This window comes from Anas acuta, chromosome 12 (assembly GCF_963932015.1).
Source record: "Anas acuta chromosome 12, bAnaAcu1.1, whole genome shotgun sequence".
NCBI lineage: Eukaryota > Metazoa > Chordata > Aves > Anseriformes > Anatidae > Anas > Anas acuta.
Window position 1 is genome coordinate 3,762,783 of NC_088990.1, and position 15,794 is coordinate 3,778,576.

General features: G+C 42.8%; 1 protein-coding gene across 3 annotated transcripts in view; it reads left to right on the top strand.

The window, feature by feature from the left end:
- The window catches only part of ADAMTS17 (ADAM metallopeptidase with thrombospondin type 1 motif 17), a 173,853-nt gene that overhangs the window by 87,988 nt on the left and 70,071 nt on the right, over positions 1–15,794 (top strand). For all 3 annotated transcript variants that reach the window (XM_068695902.1, XM_068695903.1, XM_068695904.1), the window contains exons 11-14: positions 8,721–8,822; positions 10,468–10,613; positions 14,051–14,217; positions 14,499–14,626. In XM_068695902.1, coding sequence (XP_068552003.1) covers positions 8,721–8,822; positions 10,468–10,613; positions 14,051–14,217; positions 14,499–14,626 — 543 coding nt within the window. The remainder of the gene's footprint in view (positions 1–8,720; positions 8,823–10,467; positions 10,614–14,050; positions 14,218–14,498; positions 14,627–15,794) is intronic.

Genomic DNA, 15,794 nt, shown 5'->3' on the forward strand with positions numbered 1-15,794 from the left:
CAGACTGGCATGCCTACTAATAGAGGCTTTTGCACTGAAATTATATTTATGGAAAAAATGTGATTTCTATCTCTTGCATCCAGTGTTTGGCTTTTTGTTTTATACGCCTTTTGGCTTATTTATTATTAACACATTTTTGCGGGTTTTTACATAACCATTATCTTTCAGGATTGTTTTGAGTCAAAACCGTGCTTAGGCTAAAATGGCATGTGGAAGGAGATAATCATTGCTACAAAGGGATTTTTTGCTGAAAAAGGGACACTGTCAGCTTGGATGCAACTGGCTTTATGAATTTTGACATGACACTTTTTAGAAAACTCAAGGCAGCTAGAAATGGCTCTACCATTTTCTTTGACTTCAAGTTATTTTTTAACAAATCTATGTACCTCCCAATATCTAAAAGCCACAAGGCAGCAGCACAAACAAGGGGGCAAAATTGACTGTAAGCCAAATGAGACGGACTGGACTTCTAGGCTAAAATGGAAAAGGAACAGAACCAAGAAAATGTAAAGAAAGAGGAACTGTAATAATCAAGGAAGATCAACAGCTGTAATAATCGAGTGGATTGTATGTATCCCTTCCGTTTTCATATTTGATGGCACAATGCTGAATATAATTAAGCAATTGTGGGTGTCTGTCATCTGGATCTCGATCACAGAGAGACTGCCAGAGTGGACTTTTGGACTCCATGCCTGGGAATCAATGGGCCTTTGTTTTTTCTTTGCAGAGTCATTTGCAAGATCCAGACAATGATAGTAAGCGCTATTATTTAGTAATGTATAGAATATTTACAAGAACATGGAATTTAGATTTTGAGCTGATTTATCCTGAAAATAATAGGCTGCATTGTTGTTTTCTGTACAGCCGGAAACTTTGCCTACAGAATTTTGTATCAGACATACACACTTTAACTTCTGTGTAAATATAATAATGATACATCTGGAGAAGGATGGGTTTAGTTTTGTTGAGGCTTGCAGGATAGGAGCCTGGCAATTCTAAAAATAAAATTAGAAGATTTTATTTTTTTAGAAGTAAAGGCAACAACTTCCTTCATTGCCACACTATCTTTTATAGTTTTCCTAATGTAGGTTGTTAAAATTCAGACTATTTTCACGTTGACTGTTTCATATGAAACTGAAGTGTCCTATTTCACTGCTTCTGTATGTTGCAAAAAGACCTTTTTCTCTTTATTTTCAGTGGAAATACTTTTTGTTTAATAGAGAGAAAGAGAGAGAGAAGCAGAGTTCCTGCCTGGGCAGCACAGCCCAGTTTACAATTATTGGAATGCTTCAGAAATTTTTGTATGTGTTTCAGTTTGGAAGATGGTCAAAACACATTCTGGTGCAGTGGTTTAAAGAAAAATAAAAAGAGAGAGGGGAACCAAAATAAAATTATAAAAATACAATGTGGAAATTTAAGAATATAAAAATAACAAACTCTTAAAAATAATACAGAGTGCCTATTAAGAATCGAGCACTTGAGCTTGGAAATCCTGTATTTTCTTACTGAGACACAAAGAGAGGGAGAAAGGGTTAGTGTAGCCTTGTGATGTGGCATCTACAGCTGAAGCATGAACTTAACAAAATTAGCCAAAACGCAATTGAGTATCAGCCTGCAAATAGCGTGTAACAAGTTAGAAGGGCAGTCAGCCCTCCCCATTGGCATTCTGGGAACTTCCCCTCTCTGAAGCTCTTGGAGAGAAAACTCCCATAATCTTCACAACCACATCTAAACACTGTATGTACGTATCTGTATTTATTTTTGCTAGCCCTCTATTCTTCCCCATGGCCAAGAAATGCATTCTCTGATTCCCAGTGTGTTTTTTTTGTTTGTGTGGTTGTTGGTTTTTTGTTTTTTGTTTTTTTTTTTAATGTCAAACAGTACCTGTTATTAAAAAATCAGTACTTTTCTTATCTTGAAATCAGGTGTTAGGGCCTGAGGAGTTGGCTGCAGGTTGCTAGGTGAACATTACCCTCACTGAGGACAAGAAGAGATGGATGATGCAAGGTGTAAGGTCAGAATTTTAGGTTCTAAGCTGCAAACGTAGTATTCCATGGGAGTGATTAGGCTGTTATGAAACATCCCTGCAGCTCTTTGCCCTATCTTCACCATGAGTAGGTATCTTTTCCTGAGACAGCACATAACCCAGGCGCTATGCTTAAGTTTTGGCTGACCCAGCCTTCAGGGTTGTAGGATGGTAGCATAGTGCTGTGAGCTCAGACTTTTGGTGGCTGCATGTAGTATTAACCTTAGAAACAGCACTTAACATGACATCTACAACACCGTGCTAGTACAGCCTCTGTGGCTGTGACATGGCTGATTAGCTGTACTTCTTCTAAGGCCTACAGAGGTAGAAGTTTGCAATAAGTCAAAGTAGAACATTTCTGATGTTTAATTTAAGGGACTATCATGTCTCTACTTCTCTGAGGTTTGGTCCCATAACGATACTCACATGACTTCTTCAGTTGATGTAACATGTACTGTTGTGTTCTTTCATTTAAAGTGCTGAAAATTGGGCTCAGCAAATTTGAAGAGCTCATACATCAAAAAAGCATTCTCTGTCGGTAGAAAGATGGAAAAAAAATTACCTTTTTTCTATTTGTTTTTCTGAGTGTCTGTGAATCAGAGAGACACAGGATGTAGTTTCATGAAAGCACCAAAGACACTAAAAAAAATAATATTTAGCGTATGCTTCGTTGTCATAAAATCAGTTTGTGGTCTTATTAATATTTTCTTTCCAATCTCTTTCTTTGCACTATTCCATTAATTCCAGATATGTGAAAAAATAAAACAGAACTGGTACTTTATGTTTCCCATTAAAATGCGAAGAGGAAACATTGTTCTGTTTTAGTTGTAGATCAGAAGAAGTCTTGGTATCATTGCACATATATGTGAGGAGTCAGGTACATTTCGTATGGGTTCCATTTCTTCATAGCTGGAGTAATGCAGATCAGGCCATCAAACCCAGATCAAACCCAGCGTGTTGCCCTTCATGTTTGCTGGATTCAGTTTGTTGTGTTTTCTCTGACACAGAACATTAACAAATCTCGGAAATGCCTATCGTGAGGTTTTTCTGCTTTTCAACAGGGAAAAGGGTAGCACCGGAAAGCAGTTGACTCTGAAGGGCCATTTCCTCAAGAGTTCTTTAACTCTCCAAGACCACTTCCTCAAAAGTTAAAACAAACTCTCTGATTGTGTGCACTTTGTCTGGTGTCGGTCACTTTCTGCTCACACAAGTACTGATGAGGAGTCCGTTCACTGAGTTAATGGAGTTGCATTGATGTAAAAACTACTACCTAAAGGGGAATCATCTCAAATTTGTTGGCTCCAAGAAGGCAGGTTATTAGCCCTGCTCATCGAAAAAGCATTACTGTGCACATTTCTCTGTGTTCTGAGGGAAAATATAATCATTAGGTAGTGAAAACAGGGAGGTGTTTCTAAGAATCCTTTTGTAGCTGCATCTAGAAAGGTAACACATTAATTTTTTTTTATAATTTGGACTGAGATGCTTTCTGTCCAACAGTAAAGAGATCCATTCTTCTTTGTCATTAATGAATAAAATAATGTATTGTGAGTTTGTTGGGTTGTCACCCAGATACTTACTGTTGCCTGAATATTCTAGTCCCTTGTGATTCTTCCCAGAGTGTTTCCATGGCTTCTGGATCAGATCCATCACTTGGGCACACAGACGTAGGCTTCCAGTATTGGACCTGCCCCTTGTTCCTTGGACTGCCAGCTGTACAGGAAGGTCTGCAGCTGTCCCCTGATAAATGCCCATGAGTGTCCCAGTTATTTTGTTTGGGCAGCATGTGGCTCCTTTTCAGGATTGCCTTCCAGTTTTATGGGATTCTGGTTTTCAACACTGCTCTTCCAGCTTTCAACAGCAAGAAACACTTTAACAGCAGTTAACAGCAGTGGCAAGCACCAGTGTTCACCTCCCTGCAATCCATTGTGGATTGTCAGTTGTTTATACACCCAGAATTACAGGCACTGGAAGGGTAGAAAATGTGAGCATCGTTTTTATCACTTTGTTGTGTAAAGAGTTCATCCTCAGAAGCACGCTGTGAGGCTTTGAACAGGAAAGTGTGCGTGAGTTGTGTGTTTATTGTACTTAATAGGTGTTAATTAGGAATCTGTTTATCAGCATGTTTTATCTCACAGTCAGCTATATGCCAAGCCAAAACCTTGGCAAAATTAGAGATCTGATAGTTCATTGAAAGCCAGTTTATTTATAAATGTGCCTTTGTGTTATGCGGTCTCCTGCTTGTCTTCCTTAAAGATATTTGTTCTTTCTAAGTCCTTCTTCATAATCCCCTCATTTTGACAGCAAAATTGTTTTCGTGGTGGTTTAATTCTGCTCCTAGAAATAAGAGGTTCCTCTTCCCAGTGGGCAGTAGGCAGCAGGGGAGCTAAATGTCTCTTTTTCTGTCTGAATCCAAGATGAGGGAGTGGATGTGTAGGGAAGGAACTAGCATGTGGAGCTGTTACCTGGTGGAGGCACATCTTTATTCACTGGATTCTCTTTATGCTAAGGAGATTTGGAAACTTCCTTTTGTAGGTAATAATCTTTGGCTTTGAGACAGAGGAGTATTGCGAGCTCTCTCTTCTCACTGAGATCATCTGAGGTCGCTGGGCAGAATCGCAGTGCTTTCAGTGGCTGTGGTGATGCAATAGCTAACCCAGGACCTAGCAGGCTCTACGCTCATTGCCTGTGGGCAAAGAGCTGGCTGAATTAATGCTGGCTTCTCCTCGCTTCCAGCTGCAGCACTGAGTTAAAGAGCCTTAAAATAGATTACTTCCCTGGAGCCACATGCGAGTGGTCCTAGTGCTTCACACGCCGCAAGCCTCTGCTGGCACACGGCCGGGGCAGAGCTGCATGTAAGGTAAACACCATCTTCAGTCACAGTACGTGTTGTGAAAAAGTAGGAAAAGCTGTGAAAGGTGGGACGGCCCCCAGCCAGACATGTTCCTGGGAGCATCCCAGGAGTTGTTGCTAGTTCTGCCCTGACGTTTAGCCAGCAGGCAGTGGGAGCACGGCTGTGACACTGCGCAGAGGACTGCGGCGCTCGGAGCCCTGGTTTTGCTTGCGTCCCAGCAGACTTTCAGTAGGACATTTAATCCCTTTCTGTTCCTCTCTTCCCACATATGTAGGAAAGAGAAAAAGCTTCCTTTATCTCCACGCTCCCAGGAGTCTGTTTAGATTACAAGTTCTTTGAGGAAGAGAAAACACCTGGCACAGTAAGGCCCCTTTCTCAAATAGGTGCCATTATAGTAGCTGTAATCGGAGGCGTCCTACACCTGCCAAGCAGATACCTCCTACATTGGGAGCTTCCGGACTGCGACCTCTCACTGCTGGCTTCCAATACCTATGCAGGCAAGTTTTGCTATCTTGCAGGAGTTTTTGAGAGTTCCAAATTTGTCCATTTAATTTTTTTTTCTGTATAAATTCTTTAATGTTTCAGTTGAACAAAGCATTTTAATTTTTAAAAAGGAAACCTGATATTTTATTGAAATACTACATTTCAACAACCATCTCACTTTTTTTTTTTCTCCCCTCTTGGAAATAATTCAAGCCGGGAGTTGATCCAAAGATGACCTTTCCCCACAGACAGTTTCAACAAATCAATATTTTTCCAGAGAAGAATATCTCTCATTGGAAAATCCTATCTGGCATTTTGTGGATGCTGTAGGGAGGACTTTGCAGGCAGAGACCTGCCTTCTAAAAGCTGGTTGCTGAATGTACAATTAGCAATAATACCGCTCTTTTGATGGCTTCTTCTATATCAATGAAAGCTCTGCACTGACATTCATATACAAGCAGCTTTCTTTCAAGTCGTGCCATTTCTTACTTTGATATTTCCCCACAAAGCTGGCTATTTAATTATTAAAACGTCAGTCACTGCAACTGGTTAGCTAGAGGACTGTTTAATGGGGATTTTTGTTTGGGTTTGTATTGTAGCTGAAGAGGATATATGATCTCTTTTGAAACGAGCTATTAACATGATAAAACATCTTGGGAATATACAATACCAAGGCTGATGGTTTAATCTTCGCTGGGGTATCTGAAAGCTGTATTAAATACAGGGGACTGCACTAACGAGCACTCGAGCTTTGTAGTGGTATGGCACTAGAACACAGAGCTGAATCGCAGTTACCAGATTTTTCTGTAACTGTTTCCTGAAATATGCTTTGCATTTAGGATCCGGAATCAAACACAGGGATACTATAAAAATCCTGCGTTTTTCATACCTCAAAGATGGGAATTTTTGGAAAGGTTGGTATCAGTCAGAGAGCATTTTCTTATATTTTTATGTGTGGATGCCTGTATATATACACAAATATATATACATATATACGCATACACCCGTACAAGTGAATGTTTGCCCCAGCTGTATTTATGGGCTGCCCTCAGCTCTGTCCTTGTGGTACAGACACACCTGTTTGAGGTTAGCTGTGCCCGTTGCTTCCCCAAGGCAAGGGCCCATACCTGGGCATGTTAGCTGAGTTTAGCACCTTCCACATTCTTGTGGACTGAGGAAGAATTCTGTTTGGCAACCAGAATTGTACAGAAAGCCACTTTATTTTTATGACTTTCTGTTTCCACCACCCCTCTTCCTCCTCCTTTTTTTGTATCAAAGAGGAGAATTTAACCCTAATTTATGTGCAGCTTAAGATCCAGGGACTTGAGGCTGAAGATTAGCAAATATTGGCCTTGCATAAGGCACAGATAGCTGACAGGGGTGCTCGTATGTGTCTAGAACAACTTCCTAGGCATGTGGGGACTTTCATTACATCTTCAGCCAGCAAGTCCTCCTGACAGAAAACAGAAGCAGCAAGTTTCCTTCCGTTAAAACAGATGCAAGTGTGTTGTAGCTTTACATCTAGGAAAACAAGCATCCTCTCTGAGCTGGAAGTTTGGCATTTTGGGAAAAAGGTTTCTCAGTTTAAAGAGTTTATTGCTGAGATCGGTGATGTTTCTGTAACACTTGACAGTAAATAGATGTCCTTCTTGGTTTTAATGCTCTCCAGGGGAGGAGAGGTTTTGAGAACCTGGGAGTTGTGGTGTGGATCAACTGATTTCTCACTTTGTTCTGAAATCTCCGGCTTGTCAAGTCTTCTGCCTCAGCATACCTAGCTGTAAAACAGCATGTGATGTCCTCGTGGCTAATGGGTGCTTAAGTGCTTTCAGAGCTGTGGGTAAACCGCTAATTAGTCACAGTCATTTAGTCAGAGTGACGTCTGATATTTTCTCATGTGCTATATTAGCTTGGGAAAAATGTCTTGAAAATTCATTGATTTAGGTTTCCCTGGTGTATTTGCTGTTGTTTGTTTGCTTGATGATAGCTCTCTGTGTTGTGGTTGGTACAGATGTTTCTGAATTGTGCTGTCTGCTTCTTGTTGTTGTGAATGTTCTTTCGGTTTAAATAGTGCAAAAGCCTCTTTCCAGAAAAACATAGAACTAAAACAGGGTGCAGATAACTGCTGTGAGAACGATTTTGTTTAGCATGTTCTACATCATCACTCTTGGTGTTGGGATTTCTCTCATCTGCACCCTCTGCCGTACAGATCCCTTTTATGCAGACACACCAACACGCGTGTACACGAAGCACACATGCACCCACAGTCTCAAACATTACGTTGTGAAAGAGCCGTAAGGTTGAGGCGTGTTGACTCAACTGTTTAATGAGGTGCAATAAATCTTGACAAGACCAGCTGGCACTAGAGTCAGGCTTCTCATCTTTTTACCATTACATTGAAACGTGAACAATAGTGGAAAGAAATGTAACTCGTCTTTTTCTGTTTTTGGTACTCAGATCTGTAGCACTGTATTGAAATCATCCACTCCCATGGAATGCTAAGCATGGTGGGTGCTATGGAAAATGTTAACAACGTAAAGGCCCTTTCTCCTGGTTCTTTTTCTCAAATTCTGAAAATGTTATTGCCCTGACAGATCACGCAAATGTGGTCAGCATTAATATCCCGCTAACACACACGGGCTGAGCAGAGCAGCAGTGTTGAGTAATGGTAGGCTGAACACATTTCAGGTCTGGTAGCAAGACATGCGGAACCTCGTGCTGCTCTTGCCCTCGCCTCTGACTTTTCACCTTCTCTAGCACACAAGATTCTAGCAGCTACTTCTCACCACCAAACCCTTCCTGACTTTCTCCCTGTCTGTCTGCTCATAGCTTATCACCAAGCTTCTCTGCTGCATGGTACACCATGAAATCCTTTCTTCTTTCTCCTTCCTCCTTCAGATCTTCTTCTCCCAGGGGTCAGTGCTGGCTGATTATAGCAACCACCAGGACAAACAGGGCTGACTGGGCTTTACCATGCTTAGTTGCTTGAGTACCTCTAAAAAAGAATACAAGTAATTAAGAAGCTCAGACACCCAGACATGTGGCATGGCTCCAAAGCTCTCATCGTGTTCTCCCAGCTTCCTTTTTAATGGACCAGATTTATTCTAGTGAAAAAGAAATCTCTTTAAATAATGTACTTCTTGTTTAGGGTGGTTTTTGTTTCTGACAATGGCATCCATCAACCTCTTTTATGTTCCCAGCCCCAACACTTCATGACAATTTATCCTTAAAAATAATTGCTCCCAAACTAACTAGAGGCCTCTGGATTCACATGAGAGAGACGGCCTGAGCTTTGCAGTGTATCCCATAATGATAACTGACATCCAGAAGTAATAATTGCACCTCATTGCTTTGTGATTGCAGCATTTGATGTGTGCTGGGCTTTGGTGCCTGGTGGAAGGAGATACATCCTGTAAAACAAAGTTGGATCCCCCCCTGGATGGCACTGAATGTGGCGCAGACAAGGTAATCAAAAGACTCAGCAGCCCTGAGTTTGTTTTTTCCAACATTGTCACTGGAATAATGTTTCCAAGGTGTTCACTATTTACCATGAACCCATATTTTATACCAATTCCGTTACAGAAACTGCTCAATTAACAGCTGGATTGGGTTAGGGCGTTCTGATTTTATGTTAGGTGTATTCCAGTAGCCTCTGGAAACCTCAGCAGTGAAGCTCTTGTGGTCAGGGCCCTACACAAACACTTCAGGGAAACCCCATGCCTCACCCTGCTAATTGCACTGAGCACCCTGTGAGCCACACGAGGTGGTAGCCCACTCCTGGCAGCTCTGCTCATTGCTGCAGGTGGTGTTTCAGGAGTGAGGTGTGGTTTTTTTTTCAGTACAAGCTAAGGTAGTAGTGTTCTTGGCTGTATTTGAGATAGGAAGTATGGAGAGCATTTAGGTTGGTGTTCGGGGAGTGGAGGCAAATGGGGAAAGAACAAGAGGCTACTTAAAAACTTCACAGTTTCTAAAAGGAGCTCAGGATGTTCAGTTATTTTGAAGTATTATTTGCTGTACTGTGTGTATATGCCTAGATGACTAAGGCGGATACGGACTCCTGGTCAATGGAGAAAACGGTTACAAAAACCACAAAATAAGCTCTCAGGTTAGCAGATCTCCCTCCAGTGAACTTCATCGTTCCATTAGCTAACTTCAGTGCTGTAAGGGTGTGTGTTGCTGAGACTCAACTGCTACCTCCCAGCTGTGCTAACAGAAGTTGGCTTAAGTGATCATGTTTAACCTCTGCGATGGGCTGTGCTAGGTGGTACGTGGTTTGTAAATGTGCGTGGTTCCTTTTCCCACCGTGGCTGATAACCCCTTAAGCTACAAAGGAACTCGACTGGTTTGGTAACCGCCAGTCTCCCTGCTAGTTTGGGATTCTGGTATTTATTGTGTGGTACAGTGTTGGGGGAGGTAAGAAAGAGAAAACCTTAAAAGCTTGTTGCTAAAATCAAAGATCAGAGACCTTTTCTTTGCTTGCAAATGGAAGATAAACAATGAGAAGAAAAGCTATGTTCTGGAAAGCATGACAAGGAAATTGAGACAAAATGTTTTTACATATATGTTTTTCTAACCACAGGAGTCCAGTGATTTGTTCGTCAGAATGCTTTGCAGTTGCTTACTGTATCATATCCTGGACAGAGCAAGAGAATGGGCTGAGTTTGCTGCTTGGTCAGGAGCCAGTGCAGCCTATTAGAATCAAAGTTTTTTTGGGGCCTTAGCCAAGCTAGGGTCAAAATACCTCAATGATTTTGTAGATAGCAGGAATGCTGCTGATGAAGACATTGCTTTGGGGTATGAGTTCTTGAACTCAGGTTCTGTGAAGAGTGTAACTTTAAGTCTTAGAATTTAGATAATTACCTGCATTACAAACGAAGGGGCTCATTTCTGTGATTTATTTTTTAATGACAGAATTCCCTTCAGGGTTTTATTGAGGGTGACATTTAATTTCTCTGTTTCTCCACCTCCATCTCACAGAAGCCTTGAATTTCCAGAAACTTCAACATGGGCTTTTGTAGTCTCTAAGACATCCTTTTAAGTCTACCAGTACAGGATTGTTTTGCTAGATCAGGGCTTCCTTCCAGCCTGTGCTAACACAATTGCATTTCAGTGGTGCCGAGCTGGGGAGTGTGTCAGTAAAACTCCCATCCCTGAGCATGTTGATGGAGACTGGAGCATGTGGAGTCAGTGGAGCATGTGCAGCCGGACGTGTGGCACAGGAGTGCGATTCAGACAGCGGAAATGCGACAACCCCCCGTAAGTCTTCACATCATGCTGATTTCTTTTTGCATGTAGCATTTAGGCAAACCTTGCTGCAAGAGTTCAATGAAGAAATGAGCAGCAGAGCTGCCTGGGGGACACGAGACCTGGTGTTACCAGCAAGGACCAGGTCAGAATCCAGGAATGACTTCGGGGCCAAGCATGTGCTGTGAAAGTGGCTTGAAGGGTTCCCGTTGGAAGTGGCCCATTGCAATGATTCAGATATAGACACAATTGAATTAAAGACCTGGGGGTTGGCAGAGGAATGATGCTGTGTTTTCTCTTCTGCACCTCAGTGGATGAGAAGGGGTAACCTGGATCTGCAGAGCAATCTGCCAATACGTCTTAGAGATCAGTTTTGCAGGCACTGCTGGTTTCGTCTATGTCTACAGGCTTGGGAAATAGTGTCTGACAGTGGTCATAGTGACCTGTAGTTGTGTTGATAAAGCACCCTGAGATATTCTGTGCACCAGGATGTGCTGCATATAAAAGTGTTCTCTACACAGAGTAGAGCCTGGCTCCTGCTTGGGTTTGGCTTTTTTCAGATTCAAGAAGAAATGTACGTGATGTTATCTCCCATGTGCCGTCCTTCCTCCATCTAGTCGGTTGTGGCATGCCTGGAAGTCTTCTTAGGAGAGGCCTGAGCAGGTTACCTCTGTGGCCATTTAAATAACCACCTCTGAGTGCGTTATAGCTTCTGAGATGAATGAGAGTGCTCACAATCTTGAGAGCAACCCTCCAAGTTGTGCATCTCCAAATTTATTTATATTTTAAGGTTTTCTTCACAGATAAAGCACAGGAAACATCTTTTACATAGGATTGAGATTCTGGCTAGCACCACAGTCACTTTGAAGACATGCCCAGGTGATGGGTAGGCACCCACTGGCTGCTGCTGAACTATATTCACATAGAAGGGATACTTTTGTTTATTCCTCTCCTTAAGGCTGAACTGCAACTGCATGTCTGCAGTGTCCAGGCTTGATTTTTGCCAACTCGTTTTCCTGAACAAGGGGCTGAGCTGCTTTCTTTGCTGTCAGCTACAAAAAGTCTCTTTAACCACAGCACTGACCGAACCTAAATCCATTCATCATCGTTCCTTAAATTACAGGAAATGCTCCCTCCAAGATTGCACACTGATTTTAAAATTCTCTTGCTCATATACATTCTTGGCTGGGGATACACACGTGATCTTCTTTTGCTTCATATTCCTGGCGTCAGCCCACTTCTTCTGCAGCTGGTTTATTCACTGTCCAAAAGTATTGGCTAAGGGATTTATCTTTTCGTTTATGTGTATTTGGTCTTGGGATTTTTTTCTCTTCTGGAATCTGTACTCCTGCCAGCTGACTTTTGAGCCTGTGGGACTATCAGTATTTTTAAACCAGTTGCTTCACTGTTTGATTTGGTTTTTCCTCTCTGTAATTTCTATGAGTACTTGCATGCCTTGCCTCCAACTGGTTGTAAGGCAGTGTGTCGTTGGCCGCTTTGCACGTGCAGACTTCCGAGCTGTGCTGCCTTGTGTTCTGGTCTAGGCTTTGGGCTGTTGTCATGCAGTGGGATCAAAGGAAAAAACAACGGTTTACACAAAACATGAGAATGAGATCCTCACCCCTTCCCCCATCCTCTCTTGTCATGTAAAAGCCAAAGTGCTATAAAGGTGCTTAGATTTCTTCAGTCCCTTTAGTGGATGGATTCTCTTAGCAGGAATAGGGAGGAATGGTAGAAGATGGCCGTGAAGGTGCCTACCAGGAAATCTCGCAGTCTCTGTTAAAGGGGCGCATCAGGATGGGTTTGAATTACACTGTTTGTGAGAAACCCCAGGCAGCGCTACAGCCCGTACTACACAGAGCTTGAGGCCTTTATTTTTACTGATGACCATTACCAATAACAAGAGCTGCTGGCTTCCAGTCTGCATTGGCAAACTCATAGAAAGTCCTTCACGAGTTAATGACATCTGAAGATGATCTGATCTGATTAAAATCAGAACAACTGCTGATGAAAGCACAGTGAGCAGTAGCCCTGCTGTGTCTTCTGCTTCACAGTATCAGATTGATACTGTGCTCTCCAGAGAGCACTCTGTTACTCTTTGGGTATCCTCCAAGATTTCTGCACATCTGCTGCCTTGCATGCCTCTGTGGCAGAGGAGAGGTGTTAGCAGTGCAACCAGACGTTTGTACAGGCTGCTCCTTTGGTGTTATGACATCATGTAGGGTTATTCTGGTTTAGCTTTAGTTTTGTTTATGAAGAAACAAAATAGAGGCATTTGTTAAGAGTTTGTGTTTTCCTTCTTAATGCTGATGCAAAATCAGTGGCCTTGCCTGCATGCTTGGAAACCAGTATGTGAAATGGCATGGTTGTCATGGATGGAGATTATCTGCTGCACAGACTTGTTTTTGGACACCCTCCTGGCAGAACAGCTCATAGCTACGTCTGGGTTATTTTGGTTTCAAGGTGCTGAAAACAGAACTTTAGAGGACGTGCTGAAGATACGTTTGCTGTGTTGCCATTGTTATGGGTGTTTGAGGCAGGGAGCAAAGCAAATGGTGGGAAGAAAAAGGTGAAATATTCCAAGTTACCTGCCTCTGCCTTGTGTGTTCAGTGCGATCCTGGGCACAATAACATAACCGTGGTGTCTCTAGGTTCCCCATTAAGAATATAAATACTTTACTTTGGCATTTGTGTTGGAACCACAAATTATCTTCTGAACTGTCTCATTGTACAAGTATAATGATTACTTAGACTTTACGTGTCATGCTCAGTGTACCTTCCAAAGCCTGACTGTCACAAGTCACCATCGCTTAAGAAACCTGTTCCAAGTCACCGTGAAAAAGTTAGAAATCGGACCTCATATTGTGGCAGTCCTCACAGTTTGAGAGTGTCTTGCTCAAAGTCCTGTTCTGAAACTGCTGGTGAACACAAACACACATATACTTACCCCCATTCTCTCTGCTTTTTCTCAGCCATTTGCCTGCTCCATCGGAAAATGGGTTAGGACAGGAATGGACTGCTGCTGAAGTTGAAATTTAGGTCAGCAGTGTAACATCAGTCACATCCCTTTTTTTGTGACCAGAACACAGTTAAGTAGTCTGTATCTGTCAAGAAGGCTGCTTAGTGGATGGATTACCTCTTAGCAGAAGTGTGCAATGTGCAGTCAGCCACCTATTTATTGATCTGTGTGTGGGACGCTACAAAAGAACATGCTTCTGAAACACTCCAGAGCATCTGCTCTAATAAGCCAATTATAGATCCAGCATGGAATTCGGATAAGTTTCTGTCAGAGTCAGTGAGAGCAAGATTTGCCCTCCAGCAAGGAATGTCTGAGAGGAAGGATCCTTCCTGCTATTTCAGTACTGCCTTGGACAGGAACAATTAAGTGAAGGGGTGCCTGTGAGTAGCTATGCTGTTCTGCTGACCTTGGTTTGTCTTTTGTGCGATAGCCCGGGGCCAGGTGGGAAGAACTGCCGTGGAGCCAGCGTGGAGCACACCGTGTGTGAGAACTTGCCCTGCCCCAAAGGTGTGCCGAGCTTCAGGGATCAGCAGTGCCAGGCCCACGACAGATACACCAACAAGAAGAAAAGCCTCCTGACAGCTGTCATCGTTGATGGTGATTTTTTTTTTCAGCTACCTCTGTAATTCCTTGCTGTTTTTTCTCTGCAGCTTTTTAACCCATCATAATTTCATCCACAAGACCCCCAGTTGTCTGTGGGAACACTGCAGAATGTTTCCATTAGCTGCATCTGAAAGATGGATTACAGTAACGTGTTCTTATTGCTTCCATGCTGCTCCTCTAGCCTTCTTAACAGAATTACATTGCTTGATCACCTTTGCCTCAAAAACTTGTTTGTGCTGCTCCTAAGGTCAGTTGCTTTGTATTTCTTTCTCCAGATAAGCCATGTGAGCTCTTCTGTTCTCCACTGGGGAAGGATTCTCCTGTGCTGGTGGCAGACAGAGTCCTTGATGGAACTCCGTGTGGGCCTTACGAAACCGACCTCTGTGTACATGGCAAGTGCCAGGTGGAGTAACTTTCTCTTGTTTTACTCCTAGTGTTATGTCTGACCCGGGGTAGCTATGTATGTCCTAGAAGACGAGGCCTCGGTGTGGGTGGCTGGGCAGCCGTCTCTGAGGTGAGAGGGTGACCCTGTTTTATAGGATCCATTACAAGTGCTCCACAGCCCCGTGTCTTGGTCTGAGAATTACGAGAAATGCCCAAGGAAGGAAATGGTTTCCGAACAGCTGGGAATGTCCAGCGATCACATTTGCTTGTGTGTAGTCATCAAATGGCTAGGGTGGGAAGGGACTTCGGTGAGGGAGGCAGATGGGAGTGGAAATCTGGCTTGCTTACCCGCTCCATTTTGGCTACTAGAAGAGTCACTGAAAAAATGTTGATGCTGCAAACTGAAATATGAACTATTAGCCTGCTGTAAGTGTTTTCAGCTCTATCTGGGGCCTATCTAGAAATACTGAGGAAGCTTTTTGGTGCCATTTGCTTGGCTCTTGGAGCTGCATAAACCCATATCTTCCCTGTGCACCGTACATTTGTGTGATTTTGAACTATATTACTAGATAATGCGAGGGTGAGTTTCTAACCTTTGGGCCCACCAAAACTGTTTGAAAGGCCCATTTTCCTGCAGTAAGGAAAAGGTTCCCTTCTTCCTACAAAGCAGGTTATAAAGCTCCAAGCAGCAGACAGTACAAGTTTAGAGGAAGAGATCCAGCAACCCAGAGCACAACCCAAGACAGTTTTCTTTTGCCTTGTCTGCATTGTCTTGTGCTCAGGTCGCAGGGAGAGCAAATGACAAAAGGGCATGGGATAGGCTTCCTTCTGCTCTCCTTCAGGAGCCGTTTGTCCCTTGCCAAACCCGGCGGATGCTCATTTCCTTCTGTCTCTGGTCAGACAAGTTGGGAGTAGAAACAAAGAGGACTCTGTCCAAAAGTCTTCAGATTTTCTTTCCTTTTCTGGGAGTGAAGGAGTGATGACCTATAACCATTGCACTGGTGGTTATTAATCTTTAGCCAGTTTACGTATGGAACTACGATGAGGTGTGGGCAATCTTTGTATACAGCTCTTTGTGGTTTGCTGGGCAGAGAGGCAGTTCATGCTGCAGTGTGTTGAACGATTGGGAAGGCCATCTCTTAGAGCTGCTTTTAGATTCCTTGAAAATGTAGTGGAAATGCATAGAC